At 47.0% G+C, this 20,069-nt stretch overlaps 1 protein-coding gene and 1 long non-coding RNA gene across 3 annotated transcripts in view; both read right to left on the reverse strand.

The window, feature by feature from the left end:
* The window catches only part of pi4k2b (phosphatidylinositol 4-kinase type 2 beta), a 38,107-nt gene that overhangs the window by 5,711 nt on the left and 12,327 nt on the right, over positions 1-20,069 (reverse strand). Inside the window, exons 5-9 of one of the 2 annotated variants that reach the window (XM_052515321.1) lie at positions 14,145-14,276; positions 11,454-11,607; positions 8,107-8,168; positions 1,702-1,771; positions 1,442-1,575 (exon numbers count right to left, since the gene is read on the reverse strand). In XM_052515321.1, coding sequence (XP_052371281.1) covers positions 1,442-1,575; positions 1,702-1,771; positions 8,107-8,168; positions 11,454-11,607; positions 14,145-14,276 — 552 coding nt within the window. The remainder of the gene's footprint in view (positions 1-1,441; positions 1,576-1,701; positions 1,772-8,106; positions 8,169-11,453; positions 11,608-14,144; positions 14,277-20,069) is intronic. The other variant, XM_052515322.1, reaches the window with a different exon arrangement.
* Positions 11,620-13,343, reverse strand: LOC127928187 (uncharacterized). The gene is made up of 3 exons (XR_008130812.1): positions 12,275-13,343; positions 11,834-12,184; positions 11,620-11,723 (listed from the first exon to the last, which is right to left on the reverse strand). It is a non-coding gene; the product is annotated as an uncharacterized LOC127928187 (long non-coding RNA).

Consider the following 20,069-nt stretch of genomic DNA (forward strand, 5'->3'; position numbering starts at 1 on the left):
GACAGGACAGGACAGAGGTATATATATATACATATATGTATAGAGAGAGACAGACAGAGAGACAGGAAAGAGACAGGACAGAGGTATATATATATCTGTATATATGTGTATATATATATATATATATATAGGTTAGTTTCTGTTGACCACATAGCTAATAGTTAGTTTATATGACCACATAGCTAATAGTTAGTTTCTGTTGACCACATAGCTAATAGTTAGTTGTATAGCCTGAGGACAGGACACAGAGAGAGAGACAGGACAGAGTGTTAGTTTCTGTTGACCACAGACAGCTAATAGTTAGTTTCTGTATGACCAGGACAGAGCTAATAGTTATATGTATAGTTGAGACACAGAGCTAATAGTTAGTTTCTGTATAGTATAGAGAGACCACAGAGCTAATAGTTAGTTTCTGTATGACCACATAGCTAATAGTTAGTTTCTCTGACCACATAGCTATATATATTATATTTCTGTATGAGAGAGAGAGAAAGACCACATAGCTAATCAGAAAGAGTTAGTTTCTGTTGACCACATAGCTAATAGTTAGTTTATGTATGACCACAGAGCTAATAGTTAGTTTCTGTTGACCACAGAGCAGAATAGTTAGTTTATATGTATGACCACATAGCTAATAGTTAGTATTCTGTTGACCACAGAGGCTAATAGTTAGTTTCTGAAAGGACAGGACATAGCTAATAGTTAGTTTATGTTGACCACACGCTAATAGTTAGTTTCTGTATGACCACATAGCTAATAGTTAGTTTATATATGACCACATAGCTAATAGTTAGTTTATATATGACCAGGTATATATATATATATATGTATAGAGAAAGGACACATAGCTAATAGTTAGTTTCTGTAGAGACCACAGGACAGAGGTATATATATATATATATATAGCTAATACGTTTCTGTATGTTACTGTATGACAGAGCTAATAGTTGTCGGTGTTTTTGAAATGTCACAAGGTCATGTTGGATGGTGTCATATATATGTATAGAGAGAGTACCACACTGACATTCTTTTGACCTCTCACCTCAACCTCTGAGAGAGAGGACAGAGGTATATATATATATATATATATGAGCAAGATAGACAGGACAGAGGTATGTATATGTCTCTGTCTCTTATGTGACAGGACTATATCTCTTTATATATATATATATATATATATATAGAGAGAGAGAGAGAGAGAGAGAGAGAGAGAAAGAGACACAGAAAGAGAGAGATATATATGTACACACAGATAAATATAATATGTATAGTATATATATATATATAGAGAGAGAGAGAAAGAGAGAGAGAGACACAAAGAGACAGAGACAGGACAGAGGTATATATATATATATATATAGAGAGAGAGAGAGAGAGAAAGAGACACACAGAAAGAGAGAGAGACACACAGAAAGAGACAGAAATAGCAGTGGATATCTACCATAAACAGTTCGTAGAGGTCTTCACAGAGGTCCTGAACGAAGTTCATGTCTGACAGACGGGACAGCACCAGCTCTCTGGTCTCCTGGGAGAAGGGCACTTTAGCCTGGGGCAGACAGGCCCAATGGAACGGGTCTGTAGGGGACAGGAGAGGACCAGTAAGGGTGTGTATCTGTGTGTGTGTGTATCTGTGTGTCTGTGTCTGTGTCTGCGTCTGTGTGTGTGTGTGTGTGTGTGTGTGTGTGTGTAACAGTAACTTACAGGCTCTCCACTCGTCAGGGTGTTTGAAGGGGAAGGCCAGGCCGTTGTCTATAGCTGCTATCTGGATGGCCTGGTAGAGAGATACAACACTTATTGATTAGCTACATATTGTTCAGTATTGATAGATGGTTGTCTATAACCTGGTCTCTACTCTCTGTTCTGTCTGGGTCCTGATACAACGCTTATTGGACACAAAACATGGAGCAGAACCAACTGGAGCAGAACCAACTGGGGCTGGTCCAAAACATGGAGCAGAACCAACTGGGTCTGGTCCAAAACATGGAGCAGAACCACCTGGGTCTGGTCCAAAACATGGAGCAGAACCAACTGGGTCTGGTCCAAAACATGGAGCAGAACCACCTGGGTCTGGTCCAAAACATGGAGAGCAGAACCAACTGGGTCTGGTCCAAAACATGGAGCAGAACCAACTGGGTCTGGTCCAAAACATGGAGCAGAACCAACTGGGTCTGGTCCAAAACATGGAGCAGAATCAACTGGGTCTGGTCCAAAACATGGAGCAGAATCAACTGGGTCTGGTCCAAAACATGGAGCAGAACCAACTGGGTCTGGTCCAAAACATGGAGCAGAATCAACTGGGTCTGGTCCAAAACATGGAGCAGAACCAACTGGGTCTGGTCCAAAACATGGAGCAGAATTAACTGGGTCTGGTCCAAAACATGGAGCAGAATCAACTGGGTCTGGTCCAAAACATGGAGCAGAACCAACTGGGTCTGGTCCAAAACATGGAGCAGAACCAACTGGGTCTGGTCCAAAACATGGAGCAGAACCAACTGGGTCTGGTCCAAAACATGGAGCAGAACCAACTGGGTCTGGTCCAAAACATGGAGCAGAACCAACTGGGTCTGGTCCAAAACATGGAGCAGAACCAACTGGGTCTGGTCCAAAACATGGAGCAGAACCAACTGGGTCTGGTCCAAAACATGGAGCAGAACCAACTGGGTATGGTCCAAAACATGGAGCAGAACCAACTGGGTCTGGTCCAAAACATGGAGCAGAACCAACTGGGTCTGGTCCAAAACATGGAGCAGAACCAACTGGGAGCAGAACCGTACATCACTGGGTCTGGCCCAAAACATGGAGCAGAACCAACTGGAGCAGAACCAGACTGGGTCTTTAACCAACTGGGTCTGGTCCAAAAAGAGAATTCATGGGTCTGGTCCAAAACATGGAGCAGAACCAACTGGGTCTGGTCCAAAACATGGAGCAGAACCAACCTGGGTCATGAGTCAAAAGAGGGTCTGGTCCAAAACAGAGAGTGAGTCAGAGAGTGAGTCAGAGAGTGAGTCAGTCAGTCAGAGAGTGAGTCAGAGAGTGAGTCAGAGACCTCAGTCAGTCAGAGAGTGAGTCAGTGAGTGAGTCAGTGAGTCAGTGAGTGAGTCAGTGAGTGAGTGAGTCAGTGAGTCAGTGAGTGAGTGAGTCAGTCAGAGAGTGAGTCCTTCTGAGCTCAGTTGAGTAGAGTCAGCGCTTGTGACGCCAGGGTAGTGTGAGTCAGAGAGTCCAGTGAGACCAGTCGTAGAGATGTATGAGCCACTCATGACTGTGAGTCAGAGAGTTTGGATAAAGCGTGAGTGAGTCAGTGCAATAGTATTACCAGAGTGAGTCAGTGAGTCAGTGAGTGAGTCAGTGAGTGAGTCAGTGAGTGAGTCAGTGAGTCAGTGAGAGTGAGTGAGTGAGTGAGTGAGTGAGTGAGTCAGTGAGTGAGTCAGTGAGTGAGTCAGTGAGTCAGTCAGTGAGTCAGTGAGTGAGTGAGTGAGTGAGTGAGTCAGTGAGTCAGTGAGTCAGAGAGTGAGTCAGTGAGTGAGTGAGTCAGAGAGTCAGTCAGTGAGTGAGTCAGAGAGTCAGTCAGAGAGTGAGTGAGTCAGTGAGTGAGTGAGTCAGTGAGTGAGTGAGTCAGTGAGTGAGTGAGTGAGTGAGTGAGTGAGTCAGTGAGTGAGTGAGTGAGTCAGTGAGTGAGTCAGTGAGATTATAAAGCAGGGTGGTATTTATTGTCAAGAAGCCCTGGAGGCTCTGCAGAGTGGTCACCAGCTGGCATAGACACAGTCATTACATCTGATTTGAACCTTCACCCTACCGTCTAACCCTGACCTTAACCACACTGTTAACCCTACCGTTTAACCCTGACCTTAACCACACTGTTAACCCTACCGTCTAACCCTGACCTTAACCACTGTTAACCCTACCGTCTAACCCTGACCTTAACCCTACCGTCTAACCCTGACCTTAACCACACTGTTAACCCTACAGTCTAACCCTGACCTTAACCACTGTTAACCCTACCGTCTAACCCTGACCTTAACCACACTGTTAACCCTACCGTCTAACCCTGACCTTAACCACTGTTAACCCTACTGTCTAACCCTGACCTTAACCCTACCATCTAACCCTGACCTTAACCACTGTTAACCCTACCGTCTAACCCTGACCTTAACCACACTGTTAACCCTACTGTCTAACCCTGACCTTAACCCTACCGTCTAACCCTGACCTTAACCACTGTTAACCCTACCATCTAACCCTGACCTTAACCACACTGTTAACCCTACCGTCTAACCCTGACCTTAACCCCTGTTAACACCGTCTAACCCTGACCTTAACCCTACCGTCTAACCCTGACCTTAACCCTACCGTCTAACCCTGACCTTAAACCACTGTTAACCCTACCGTCTAACCCTGACCTTAACCACACTGTTAACCCTACCGTCTAACCCTGACCTTAACCCTACCGTCTAACCCTGACCTTAACCCTACCGTCTAACCCTGACCTTAACCCTACCGTCTAACCCTGACCTTAACCCTACCGTCTAACCCTGACCTTAACCCTACCGTCTAACCCTGACCTTAACCCTACCGTCTAACCCTGACCTTAACCCTACCGTCTAACCCTGACCTTAACCCTACCGTCTAACCCTGACCTTAACCACACTGTTAACCCTACCGTCTAACCCTGACCTTAACCCTACCGTCTAACCCTGACCTTAACCCTACCGTCTAACCCTGACCTTAACCCTACAGTCTAACCCTGACCAACCAACCCACCGTCTAACCCTGACCTTAACCCACCGTCTAACCCTGACCTTAACCCTGACCTTAACCCTACCGTCTAACCCTGACCTTAACCACACCGTCTAACCCTGACCTTAACCACACCGTCTAACCCTGACCTTAACCACACCGTCTAACCCTGACCTTAACCACACCGTCTAACCCTGACCTTAACCACACCGTCTAACCCTGACCTTAACCCCACCGTCTAACCCTGACCTTAACCACACCGTCTAACCCTGACCTTAACCACACCGTCTAACCCTGACCTTAACCCTGACCTTAACCACACCGTCTAACCCTGACCTTAACCACACCGTCTAACCCTGACCTTAACCACACCGTCTAACCCTGACCTTAACCACACCGTCTAACCCTGACCTTAACCACACCGTCTAACCCTGCCCTTAACCCTACCGTCTAACCCTGACCTTAACCACAATGTTAACCCTACTGTCTAACCCTGACCTTAACCCTACCGTCTAACCCTGACCTTAACCCTACCGTCTAACCCTGACCTTAACCCTACCGTCTAACCCTGACCTTAACCCTACCGTCTAACCCTGACCTTAACCACACTGTTAACCCTACCGTCTAACCCTGACCTTAACCCTACCGTCTAACCCTGACCTTAACCCTACCGTCTAACCCTGACCTTAACCACACTGTTAACCCTACCGTCTAACCCTGACCTTAACCACACTGTTAACCCTACCGTCTAACCCTGACCTTAACCCTACCGTCTAACCCTGACCTTAACCACTGTTAACCCTACCGTCTAACCCTGACCTTAACCACTGTTAACCCTACCGTCTAACCCTGACCTTAACCACACCGTCTAACCCTGACCTTAACCACACCGTCTAACCCTGACCTTAACCCCACCGTCTAACCCTGACCTTAACCCTACCGTCTAACCCTGACCTTAACCCCACCGTCTAACCCTGACCTTAACCCCACCGTCTAACCCTGACCTTAACCACACCGTCTAACCCTGACCTTAACCCTACCGTCTAACCCTGACCTTAACCCTACCGTCTAACCCTGACCTTAACCCTACCGTCTAACCCTGACCTTAACCCTACCGTCTAACCCTACCGTCTAACCCTACCGTCTAACCCTGACCTTAACCCTACCGTCTAACCCTGACCTTAACCCTACCGTCTAACCCTACCGCCTAACCCTGACCTTAACCCTACCGTCTAACCCTGACCTTAACCCTACCGTCTAACCCTGACCTTAACCCTACCGTCTAACCCTGACCTTAACCCTACCGTCTAACCCTGACCTTCACCCTACCGTCTAACCCTGACCTTAACCCTACCGTCTAACCCTGACCTTAACCCTACAGTCTAACCCTGACCTTAACCACTCTTAACCCTACCGTCTAACCCTGACCTTAACCCTACCGTCTAACCCTGACCTTAACCCTACCGTCTAACCCAGACCTTAACCCTACCGTCTAACCCAGACCTTATCCCTACCGTCTAACCCAGACCTTATCCCTACCGTCTAACCCAGACCTTATCCCTACCGTCTAACCCAGACCTTATCCCTACCGTCTAACCCTGACCTTATCCCTACCGTCTAACCCTGACCTTATCCCTACCGTCTAACCCAGACCTTAACCCTACCGTCTAACCCTGACCTTATCCCTACCGTCTAACCCAGACCTTAATCCCTACCGTCTAACCCAGACCTTAAAGTAAGATGACAAAAAAAACCAACACATTTGTGTTGTCATTAAGTTTTACAATCTAGCCCATTTTGACTTTGCAGCTGGCCTATCTAATGCGGAAATCACACAGATTCATGGCAATAAAACATCAACCTGCGATTATAAAAAGGTAATGAATGCCAGCTAGATAAGAGTCAGTCAGAGCCTAGTCATCTGAGACCGTTTGGTATCATACTGAATGGTAACTAGTCCTCTGAGACAGTCTGATACCATACTGAATGGTAACTAGTCCTCTGAGACAGTCCTATATCATACTGAATGGTAACTAGTCCTCTGAGACAGTCTGATATCATACTGAATGGTAACTAGTCCTCCGAGACAGTCGTATATCATACTGAATGGTAACTAGTCATCTGAGACAGTCTGATATCATACTGAATGGTAACTAGTCCTCTGAGACAGTCCTACATTATACTGAATGGTAACTAGTCCTCTGATACAGTCCGATATCATACTGAATGGTAACTGGTCCTCTGAGAGAGTCTGATATCATACTGAATGGTAACTAGTCCTCTGAGACAGTCCTATATCATACTGAATGGTAACTAGTCCTCTGAGACAGTCTGATATCATACTGAATGGTAACTAGTCCTCTGAGACAGTCCTATATCATACTGAATGGTAACTAGTCCTCTGAGACAGTCTGATATCATACTAAATGGTAACTAGTCCTCTGAGACAGTCTGATATCATACTGAATGGTAACTAGTCCTCTGAGACAGTCCTATATCATACTGAATGGTAACTAGTCCTCTGAGACAGTCTGATATCATACTGAATGGTAACTAGTCCTCTGAGACAGTCCTATATCATACTGAATGGTAACTAGTCCTCTGAGACAGTCCTATATCATCCTGAATGGTAACTAGTCCTCTGAGACAGTCCGATATCATACTGAATGGTAACTAGTCCTCTGAGACAGTCCGATATCATACTGAATGGTAACTAGTCCTCTGAGACAGTCCTATATCATACTGAATGGTAACTAGTCCTCTGAGACAGTCTGATATCATACTAAATGGTAACTAGTCCTCTGAGACAGTCTGATATCATACTGAATGGTAACTAGTCCTCTGAGACAGTCCTATATCATACTGAATGGTAACTAGTCCTCTGAGACAGTCCTATATCATACTGAATGGTAACTAGTCCTCTGAGACAGTCTGATATCATACTGAATGGTAACTAGTCCTCTGAGACAGTCCTATATCATCCTGAATGGTAACTAGTCCTCTGAGACAGTCTGATATCATACTGAATGGTAACTAGTCCTCTGAGACAGTCCTATATCATCCTGAATGGTAACTAGTCCTCTGAGACAGTCCGATATCATACTAAATGGTAACTAGTCCTCTGAGACAGTCCTATATCATCCTGAATGGTAACTAGTCCTCTGAGACAGTCCGATATCATCCTGAATGGTAACTAGTCCTCTGAGACAGTCCGATATCATACTGTAGAGTGTTATAAGTATGAGTCATGGTACAGAGTACACAGTCCACGTGTCAAAACACACATGATCTATGGACTGCAGTCCACACACACACACACACACACACACACACACACACACACACACACACACACACACACACACAGCTCACCTTCTCTCCCTCTCCTTCCCCTGGCTTCTCATACTTGATCAACCAGTTGTCATTCCCTCGGTCTGATGGAGAGAAAGAGGGAGGGAGGGAGGGAGGAGAAGAGGGAGAAGAGAGAGGAAAGGTGAAGGGGTTAGACTCTGCATAGGAGGAGAACACAATGCAAAGCTATAGGGAGGTGTTCCAGGGCATGAATGAACGTTGTGTTCCTTGTAAAAATCTGTTTTATTTTCTCCCATTTTGTTCTCCCAAGTCTTCACTCTCAAAAATCTCACTTTAATACTACAACAGGAGACCACTTTTGTGGTCTGGAAAAAAAAAAAAAATCTAGGAATGTTTGATTTTTGGTTGTGTTTGTTGTCTGTAGTTTATGCCTTCCCATAACCCCGCTCCACCATGGGGGACTCAGTGTGTTTCTTGTCTGTAGTTTATGCCTTCCCATAACCCCCCTCCACCATGAGGGACTCAGTGTGTTTGTTGTCTGTAGTTTATGCCTTCCCATAACCCCCCCCTCCACCATGGGGGACTCAGTGTGTTTGTTGTCTGTAGTTTATGCCTTCCCATAACCCCCCCTCCACCATGGGGGACTCAGTGTGTTTGTTGTCTGTAGTTTATGCCTTCCCATAACCCCCTCCACCATGGGGGACTCAGTGTGTTTGTTGTCTGTAGTTTATGCCTTCCCATAACCCCCGCTCCACCATGGGGGACTCAGTGTGTTTGTTGTCTGTAGTTTATGCCTTCCCATAACCCCCCCCTCCACCATGGGGGACTCAGTGTGTTTGTTGTCTGTAGTTTATGCCTTCCCATAACCCCCCTCTACCATGGGGGACTCAGTGTGTTTGTTGTCTGTAGTTTATGCCTTCCCATAACCCCCCCTCCACCATGGGGGACTCAGTGTGTTTGTTGTCTGTAGTTTATGCCTCCCCATAACCCCCCTCCACCATGGGGGACTCAGTGTGTTTGTTGTCTGTAGTTTATGCCTTCCCATAACCCCCCTCCACCATGGGGGACTCAGTGTGTGTTGTCTGTAGTTTATGCCTTCCCATAACCCCCCTCCACCATGGGGGACTCGGTGTGTTTGTTGTCTGTAGTTTATGCCTTCCCATAACCCCCCTCCACCATGGGGGACTCAGTGTGTTTGTTGTCTGTAGTTTATGCCTTCCCATAACCCCCCTCCACCATGGGGGACTCAGTGTGTTTGTTGTCTGTAGTTTATGCCTTCCCATAACCCCCCTCCACCATGGGGGACTCAGTGTGTTTGTTGTCTGTAGTTTATGCCTTCCCATAACCCCCCTCCACCATGGGGGACTCAGTGTGTGTTGTCTGTAGTTTATGCCTTCCCATAACCCCCCTCCACCATGGGGGACTCAGTGTGTTTGTTGTCTGTAGTTTATGCCTTCCCATAACCCCCCTCCACCATGGGGGACTCAGTGTGTTTGTTGTCTGTAGTTTATGCCTTCCCATAACCCCCCCTCCACCATGGGGGACTCGGTGTGTTTGTTGTCTGTAGTTTATGCCTTCCCATAACCCCCCTCCACCATGGGGGACTCAGTGTGTGTTGTCTGTAGTTTATGCCTTCCCATAACCCCCCTCCACCATGGGGGACACAGTGTGTTTGTTGTCTGTAGTTTATGCCTTCCAATAACCCCCTCCACCATGGGGACTCAGTGTGTCCGTAGTTTATGCCTTCCCATAACCCCCCTCCACCATGGGGGACTCAGTGTGTTTGTTGTCTGTAGTTTATGCCTTCCCATAACCCCCCCTCCACCATGGGGGACTCAGTGTGTTTGTTGTCTGTAGTTTATGCCTTCCCATAACCCCCCTCCACCATGGGGACTCAGTGTGTTTGTTGTCTGTAGTTTATGCCTTCCCATAACCCCCCTCCACCATGGGGGACTCAGTGTGTTTGTTGTCTGTAGTTTATGCCTTCCCATAATCCCCCGCTCCACCATGGGGACTCAGTGTGTTTGTTGTCCGTGGTTTATGCCTTCCCATAACCCCCCTCCACCATGGGGACTCAGTGTGTTTGTTGTCTGTAGTTTATGCCTTCCCATAACCCCCGCTCCACCATGGGGGACTCAGTGTGTTTGTTGTCTGTAGTTTATGCCTTCCCATAACCCCCCCTCCACCATGGGGGACTCAGTGTGTTCGTTGTCTGTAGTTTATGCCTTCCCATAACCCCCCTCCACCATGGGGACTCGGTGTGTTTGTTGTCTGTAGTTTATGCCTTCCCATAACCCCCCTCCACCATGGGGGACTCAGTGTGTTTGTTGTCTGTAGTTTATGCCTTCCCATAACCCCCCTCCACCATGGGGGACTCAGTGTGTTCGTTGTCTGTAGTTTATGCCTTCCCATAACCCCCTCCACCATGGGGACTCAGTGTGTTCGTAGTTTAGCCTTCCCATAACCCCCTCCACCATGGGGGACTCAGTGTGTTGTGTTTATGCCTTCCCATAACCCCCCTCCACCATGGGGGACTCAGTGTGTTCGTTGTCTGTAGTTTATGCCTTCCCATAACCCCCCTCCACCATGGGGGACTCAGTGTGTTCGTTGTCTGTAGTTTATGCCTTCCCTAAAAGGCCACCACTTCTCCAGCGTGCCAGTGGCCATCGAAGGTGAGCATTATCCCACTGAAGTCGGGTTCGACGCCAAACTGCAATCCGAGCTTCCCCGAGACGGTTTCTGATTTGTTTGTACAGAAATTCTTCCGTTTGTGCAAAACCCACAGTTTCATCAGCTGTCAAGGGTGGCTGGTCTCAGACGAAGCCGCAGGTGAAGAAGCAGGATGTGGAGGTCCTGGGTTGGCGTGGTTACGCGTGATCTGCGGTTGTGAGGCCGTTGGGACATACTGCCCAATTCTCCCCCCAAAAAAACGACGTTGGAGGTCGGCTTATGGTAGAGAAATGAACATTCAATTCTCTGGCAACAGCTCTGGAGGACATTCCCTGCAGTCAGCGCGTCAATCCCTCAAAACCTGAAACATCTGTAGCGTTGTGTGACAAAACTGCACATTTTAAAGTGCCCCCCCAGCACAAGGTGCACCTGTGTAATGCTGTTTAATCAGCTTCTTGATATGCCACACCTGTCAGGTGGATGGATTATCTTGACAAAGGAGAAATGCTCACTGACAGGGATGGATGTAAACACATTTTTACACAAAATTGGAGAGAAATAAGCTTTTTGTGCGTATGGAACATTTCTGGGATGTTTTTATTTCAGCTCATGTGCGCTGTGGGCAAGCTGTGTGTGAACCGTGCACTGTGTGTATGAGGTGTGTGTGTACCGTGTGAGGAAGTCACCAGGAAAAGTCCTTCCTGTGAGCACACACGCGCACACACACACACACCTACCTGTGTTTCTGATGACGTAGTCCAGAATGACGAGCCTCTCAAACTGAGACTGGAGCTGTTTCCTGATGTTCTCTGGGAGAGGCTCCGCCTCAAAACGTCTCAGCCAATAGTCAGCCTCATGGTACCCTTCCACGAACAGCTGGAACGAACCAAGCTGACACACCCACAGACAGAAAGATGCAAAAACACGCACACACACACAAACACACACACAGGTCAGGACACCTTGGGGGGTTAAGACATAGGGTTAGGGGTCAGGGGTCAGGACACCTTGGTGGGTTTAGACATAGGGTCAGGAATAAGACTGGTAGGGTCAGTGGTTAGGGGTCAGGGTACCTTGGGGGTTAAGACATAGGGTTAGGGGTCAGGGGTCAGGACACCTTGGTGGGTTTAGACATAGGGTTAGGGGTCAGGGGTTAGGACACATTGGGGGTTAAGACATCGGGTTAAGGGTCAGGGGTCAGGACACCTTGGGGGGTTTAAGACATTGGGTTAGGGGTCAGGACACCTTGGTGGGTTTAGACAGGGTTAGGGGTCAGGGGTTAGGGTACCTTTGGGGGCTAAGACATAGGGTTAGGGGTCAGGGGTGAGGACACCTTGGTGGGTTTAGACATAGGATCAGGAATAAGACTGGTAGGGTCAGGGGTCAGGGTACCTTGGGGGGTTAAGACATAGGGTCAGGACACCTTGGTGGGTTTAGACATAGGGTTAGGGGTCAGGGGTTAGGACACCTTGGTGGGTTTAGACATAGGGTCAGGGGTCAGGGGGTTAGGACACCTTGGTGGGTTTAGACATAGGGTTAGGGGTCAGGGGTAGGACACCTTGGTGGGTTTAGACATAGGGTCAGGGGTCAGGGGTTAGGACACCTTGGTGGGTTTAGACATAGGGTTAGGGGTCAGGGGGTAGGACACCTTGGTGGGTTTAGACATAGGGTTAGGGGTCAGGGGTTAGGACACCTTGGTGGGTTTAGACATAGGGCCAGGGATTAGGACACCGTGGTGGGTTTAGACATAGGGTCAAGGGTCAGGGGTCAGGACACCTTGGTGGGTTTAGACATAGGGTCAGGGATTAGGACACCTTGGTGGGTTTAGACATAGGGTTAGGGGTCAGGGGTTAGGACACATTGGGGGTTAAGACATCGGGTTAAGGGTCAGGGGTCAGGACACCTTGGTGGGTTTAGACATAGGGTTAGGGGTCAGGGGTGAGGACACCTTGGTGGGTTTAGACATAGGGTTAGGGGTCAGGGGTTAGGGTACCTTGGGGGGCTAAGACATAGGGTTAGGGGTCAGGGGTGAGGACACCTTGGTGGGTTTAGACATAGGATCAGGAATAAGACTGGTAGGGTCAGGGGTCAGGGTACCTTGGGGGGTTAAGACATAGGGTCAGGACACCTTGGTGGGTTTAGACATAGGGTTAGGGGTCAGGGGTTAGGACACCTTGGTGGGTTTAGACATAGGGTTAGGGGTCAGGGGGTAGGACACCTTGGTGGGTTTAGACATAGGGTCAGGGGTTAGGACACCTTGGTGGGTTTAGACATAGGGTTAGGGGTCAGGGGGTAGGACACCTTGGTGGGTTTAGACATAGGGTTAGGGGTCAGGGGTTAGGACACCTTGGTGGGTTTAGACATAGGGCCAGGGATTAGGACACCTTGGTGGGTTTAGACATAGGGTCAGGAATAAGACTGGTAGGGTCAAGGGTCAGGGAACCTTGGGGGATTAAGACATAGGGTCAGGAATAAGACTGGTGGGGTCATGGGTCAGGTTACCTTGGGGGGTTAAGACATAGGGTCCGGATTAAGACTGGTAGGGTCAGGGGTCAGGGTACCTTGGGGGGCTAAGACATAGGGTCAGGTGTCAGGGTACCTTGGGGGGCTAAGACATAGGGTCAGGGGTCAGGGTACCTTGGGGGCTAAGACATAGGGTCAGGGGTCAGGGTACCTTGGGCGATTAAGACATAGGGTCACTAGACTGGTAGGGTCAAGGGTCAGTACATTGGGGTTAAGACATAGGGTCAGGAATAAGACTGGTAGGGTCAGGATACCTTGGGGGCTAAGACATAGGGTCAGGAATAAGACTGTGGGGTCATGGGAAAGGTACCCTGGGGGCTAAGACAGGGTCAGGATTAAGACTGGTAGGGTCAGGGGTTACAGGGTACCTGGGGGCTAAGACATAGGGTCCGGATTAAGACTGGTAGGGTCAGGGTCAGGGTACCTTGGGGGTTAAGACATAGGGTCAGGAATAAGACTGGTAGGGTCAAGGGTCAGGGGTCAGGTTACCTTGGGGGGTTAAGACATAGGGTCCCGGATTAAGACTGATAGGGTCAGGGGTTAGGGGTCAGGGCACCTTGGGGGGCTAAGACATAGGGTCAGGAATAAGACTGGTAGGGTCAGGGTTTAGGGGTCAGGGTACCTTGGGGGGTTAAGACATAGGGTCCGGATTAAGACTGGTAGGGTCAAGGGTTGGGGTACCTTGGGGGGCTAAGACATAGGGTCCCGGATTAAGACTGGTAGGGTCAAGGGTCAGGGTACCTTGGGGGGCTAAGACATAGGGTCAGGAATAAGACTGGTGGGGTCATGGGTCAGGGTACCTTGGGGGGCTAAGACATAGGGTCCCGGATTAAGACTGGTAGGGTCAGGGGATAGGGGTCAGGGTACCTTGGGGGGCTAAGACATAGGGTCAGGGGTCAGGGTACCTTGGGGGGCAGGCCCACTCTGTGGAAGTGACGTCCTACTTTGGGAACCATCTCCAGGGCGTATTTCTTCCCTCTGGACTTCGCCCTGTCGATAGTGTTGTAGTGAAATGTCTCACTGACTAGATACACAGCCTGGAAGACACACAGCCTGTTATTATCACTGACTAGACACACAGCCTGTTATTATCACTGACTAGATACACAGCCTGGAAGACACACAGCCTGTTATTATCACTGACTAGATACACAGCCTGGAAGACACACAGCCTGTTATTATCACTGACTAGATACACAGCCTGGAAGACACACAGCCTGTTATTATCACTGACTAGACACACAGCCTGTTATTATCACTGACTAGACACACAGCCTGTTATTATCACTGACTAGACACACAGCCTGTTATTATCACTGACTAGACACACAGCCTGTTATTATCACTGACTAGATACACAGCATGGAAGACACACAGCCTGTTATTATCACTGACTAGATACACAGCCTGGAAGACACACAGCCTGTTATTATCACTGACTAGACACACAGCCTGTTATTATCACTGACTAGACACACAGCCTGTTATTATCACTGACTAGATACACAGCCTGTTATTATCACTGACTAGACACACAGTCTGTTATCATCACTGACTAGATACACAGCCTGGAGGACACACAGCCTGTTATCATCACTGACTAGACACACAGTCTGTTATCATCACTGACTAGACACACAGCCTGTTATTATCACTGACTAGACACACAGTCTGTTATCATCACTGACTAGATACACAGCCTGGAAGACACACAGCCTGTTATTATCACTGACTAGACACACAGTCTGTTATCATCACTGACTAGACACACAGCCTGTTATTATCACTGACTAGACAGACAGCCTGTTATTATCACTGACTAGACACACAGCCTGTTATTATCACTGACTAGACACACAGCCTGTTATTATCACTGACTAGACACACAGCCTGTTATTATCACTGACTAGACACACAGCCTGGTATTATCACTGACTAGACACACAGCCTGTTATTATCACTGACTAGACACACAGCCTGGTATTATCACTGACTAGACACACAGCCTGTTATTATCACTGACTAGACACACAGCCTGTTATTATCACTGACTAGACACACAGCCTGTTATTATCACTGACTAGACACACAGCCTGGTATTATCACTGACTAGACACACAGCCTGTTATTATCACTGACTAGACACACAGCCTGTTATTATCACTGACTAGACACACAGCCTGGAAGACACACAGCTTGTTATTATCACTGACTAGACACACAGCCTGTTATTATCACTGACTAGACACACAGCCTGGAAGACACACAGCCTGTTAACATCACTGACTAGACACACAGCCTGTTATCATCACTGACTAGACACACAGCCTGTTATCATCACTGACTAGACAGACAGCCTGTTATTATCACTGACTAGACACACAGCCTGTTATTATCACTGACTAGACACACAGCCTGGTATTATCACTGACTAGACACACAGCCTGTTATTATCACTGACTAGACACACAGCCTGTTATTATCACTGACTAGACACACAGCCTGGAAGACACACAGCTTGTTATTATCACTGACTAGACACACAGCCTGTTATTATCACTGACTAGACACACAGCCTGGAAGACACACAGCCTGTTATCATCACTGACTAGACACACAGCCTGTTATCATCACTGACTAGACACACAGCCTGTTATCATCACTGACTAGACACACAGCCTGTTATTATCACTGACTAGACACACAGCCTGGTATCATCACTGACTAGACACACAGCCTGGTATCATCACTGACTAGACACACAGCCTGGTATCATCACTGACTAGACACACAGCCTGTTATTATCACTGACTAGACACACAGCCTGGTATCATCACTGACTAGACACACAGCCTGGTATCATCACTGACTAGACACACAGCCTGGTATCATCACTGACTAGACACACAGCCTGTTATTATCACTGACTAGACACACAGTCTGTTATTATCACTGACTAGACACACAGCCTGTTATTATCATTGACTAGACACACAGCCTGTTATTATCATTGACTAGACACACAGCCTGGTATCATCACTGACTAGACACACAGCCTGTTATTATCACTGACTAGACACACAGCCTGGTATCATCACTGACTAGACACACAGCCTGGTATCATCACTGACTAGACACACAGCCTGGTATCATCACTGACTAGACACACAGCCTGTTATTATCACTGACTAGACACACAGTCTGTTATTATCACTGACTAGACACACAGCCTGTTATTATCATTGACTAGACACACAGCCTGTTATTATCATTGACTAGACACACAGCCTGTTATTATCACTGACTAGACACACAGCCTGTTATCATCACTGACTAGACACACAGCCTGCTATTATCACTGACTAGACTCACAGCCTGTTATTATCATTGACTAGACACACAGCCTGGTATTATCACTGACTAGACACACAGCCTGGTATCATCACTGACTAGACACACAGCCTGGTATCATCACTGACTAGACACACAGCCTGTTATTATCACTGACTAGACACACAGTCTGTTATCATCACTGACTAGACACACAGCCTGTTATTATCACTGACTAGACACACAGCCTGTTATTATCATTGACTAGACACACAGCCTGTTATTATCACTGACTAGACACACAGCCTGTTATTATCACTGACTAGACAGACAGTCTGTTATCATCACTGACTAGACACACAGCCTGTTATTATCACTGACTAGACACACAGCCTGTTATTATCACTGACTAGACACACAGCCTGTTATTATCACTGACTAGACACACAGCCTGTTATTATCACTGACTAGACACACAGCCTGTTATTATCACTGACTAGACACACAGCCTGTTATTATCACTGACTAGACACACAGCCTGTTATTATCACTGACTAGACACACAGCCTGTTATTATCACTGACTAAATACACAGCCTGTTATTATCACTGACTAGACACACAGTCTGTTATCATCACTGACTAGATACACAGCCTGGAAGACACACAGCCTGTTATCATCACTGACTAGACACACAGTCTGTTATCATCACTGACTAGACACACAGCCTGTTATTATCACTGACTAGACACACAGCCTGTTATTATCACTGACTAGACACACAGCCTGTTATTATCACTGACTAGATACACAGCCTGGAAGACACACAGCCTGTTATTATCACTGACTAGACACACAGTCTGTTATCATCACTGACTAGACACACAGCCTGTTATTATCACTGACTAGACACACAGCCTGTTATTATCACTGACTAGACACACAGCCTGTTATTATCACTGACTAGACACACAGCCTGTTATTATCACTGACTAGACACACAGCCTGTTATTATCACTGACTAGACACACAGCCTGGTATTATCACTGACTAGACACACAGCCTGTTATTATCACTGACTAGACACACAGCCTGTTATTATCACTGACTAGACACACAGCCTGGAAGACACACAGCTTGTTATTATCACTGACTAGACACACAGCCTGTTATTATCACTGACTAGACACACAGCCTGGAAGACACACAGCCTGGTATCATCACTGACTAGACACACAGCCTGTTATCATCACTGACTAGACACACAGCCTGTTATCATCACTGACTAGACAGACAGCCTGTTATTATCACTGACTAGACACACAGCCTGTTATTATCACTGACTAGACACACAGCCTGTTATTATCACTGACTAGACACACAGCCTGGTATTATCACTGACTAGACACACAGCCTGTTATTATCACTGACTAGACACACAGCCTGGAAGACACACAGCTTGTTATTATCACTGACTAGACACACAGCCTGTTATTATCACTGACTAGACACACAGCCTGTTATTATCACTGACTAGACACACAGCCTGGAAGACACACAGCCTGTTATTATCACTGACTAGACACACAGTCTGTTATCATCACTGACTAGATACACAGCCTGGAAGACACACAGCCTGTTATTATCACTGACTAGACACACAGTCTGTTATCATCACTGACTAGACACACAGCCTGTTATTATCACTGACTAGACACACAGCCTGTTATTATCACTGACTAGACACACAGCCTGTTATTATCACTGACTAGACACACAGCCTGGTATTATCACTGACTAGACACACAGCCTGTTATTATCACTGACTAGACACACAGCCTGTTATTATCACTGACTAGACACACAGCCTGGTATTATCACTGACTAGACACACAGCCTGTTATTATCACTGACTAGACACACAGCCTGTTATTATCACTGACTAGACACACAGCCTGGAAGACACACAGCTTGGTATTATCACTGACTAGACACACAGCCTGTTATTATCACTGACTAGACACACAGCCTGGTAGACACACAGCCTGTTATCATCACTGACTAGACACACAGCCTGTTATCATCACTGACTAGACACACAGCCTGTTATCATCACTGACTAGACAGACAGCCTGTTATTATCACTGACTAGACACACAGCCTGTTATTATCACTGACTAGACACACAGCCTGGTATTATCACTGACTAGACACACAGCCTGTTATCATCACTGACTAGACACACAGCCTGTTATCATCACTGACTAGACACACAGCCTGTTATTATCACTGACTAGACACACAGCCTGGTATTATCACTGACTAGACACACAGCCTGTTATTATCACTGACTAGACACACAGCCTGTTATTATCACTGACTAGACACACAGCCTGGAAGACACACAGCCTGTTATTATCACTGACTAGACACACAGCCTGTTATTATCACTGACTAGACACACAGCCTGGAAGACACACAGCCTGTTATCATCACTGACTAGACACACAGCCTGTTATCATCACTGACTAGACACACAGCCTGTTATCATCACTGACTAGACACACAGCCTGTTATTATCACTGACTAGACACACAGCCTGGTATTATCACTGACTAGACACACAGCCTGTTATTATCACTGACTAGACACACAGCCTGTTATTATCACTGACTAGACACACAGCCTGGTATTATCACTGACTAGACAAACAGTCGGGTATTATCACTGACTAGACACACAGCCTGTTATTATCACTGACTAGACACACAGCCTGGAAGACACACAGCTTGTTATTATCACTGACTAGACACACAGCCTGTTATTATCACTGACTAGACACACAGCCTGGAAGACACACAGCCTGTTATCATCACTGACTAGACACACAGCCTGTTATCATCACTGACTAGACACACAGCCTGTTATCATCACTGACTAGACAGACAGCCTGTTATTATCACTGACTAGACACACAGCCTGTTATTATCACTGACTAGACACACAGCCTGGTATTATCACTGACTAGACACACAGCCTGTTATTATCACTGACTAGACACACAGCCTGTTATTATCACTGACTAGACACACAGCCTGGAAGACACACAGCTTGTTATTATCACTGACTAGACACACAGCCTGTTATTATCACTGACTAGACACACAGCCTGTTATTATCACTGACTAGACACACAGCCTGGAAGACACACAGCCTGTTATTATCACTGACTAGACACACAGTCTGTTATCATCACTGACTAGATACACAGCCTGGAAGACACACAGCCTGTTATTATCACTGACTAGACACACAGTCTGTTATCATCACTGACTAGACACACAGCCTGTTATTATCACTGACTAGACACACAGCCTGTTATTATCACTGACTAGACACACAGCCTGTTATTATCACTGACTAGACACACAGCCTGGTATTATCACTGACTAGACACACAGCCTGTTATTATCACTGACTAGACACACAGCCTGTTATTA

Source organism: Oncorhynchus keta, unplaced genomic scaffold (assembly GCF_023373465.1).
Source record: "Oncorhynchus keta strain PuntledgeMale-10-30-2019 unplaced genomic scaffold, Oket_V2 Un_scaffold_22896_pilon_pilon, whole genome shotgun sequence".
Classification (NCBI taxonomy): domain Eukaryota; kingdom Metazoa; phylum Chordata; class Actinopteri; order Salmoniformes; family Salmonidae; genus Oncorhynchus; species Oncorhynchus keta.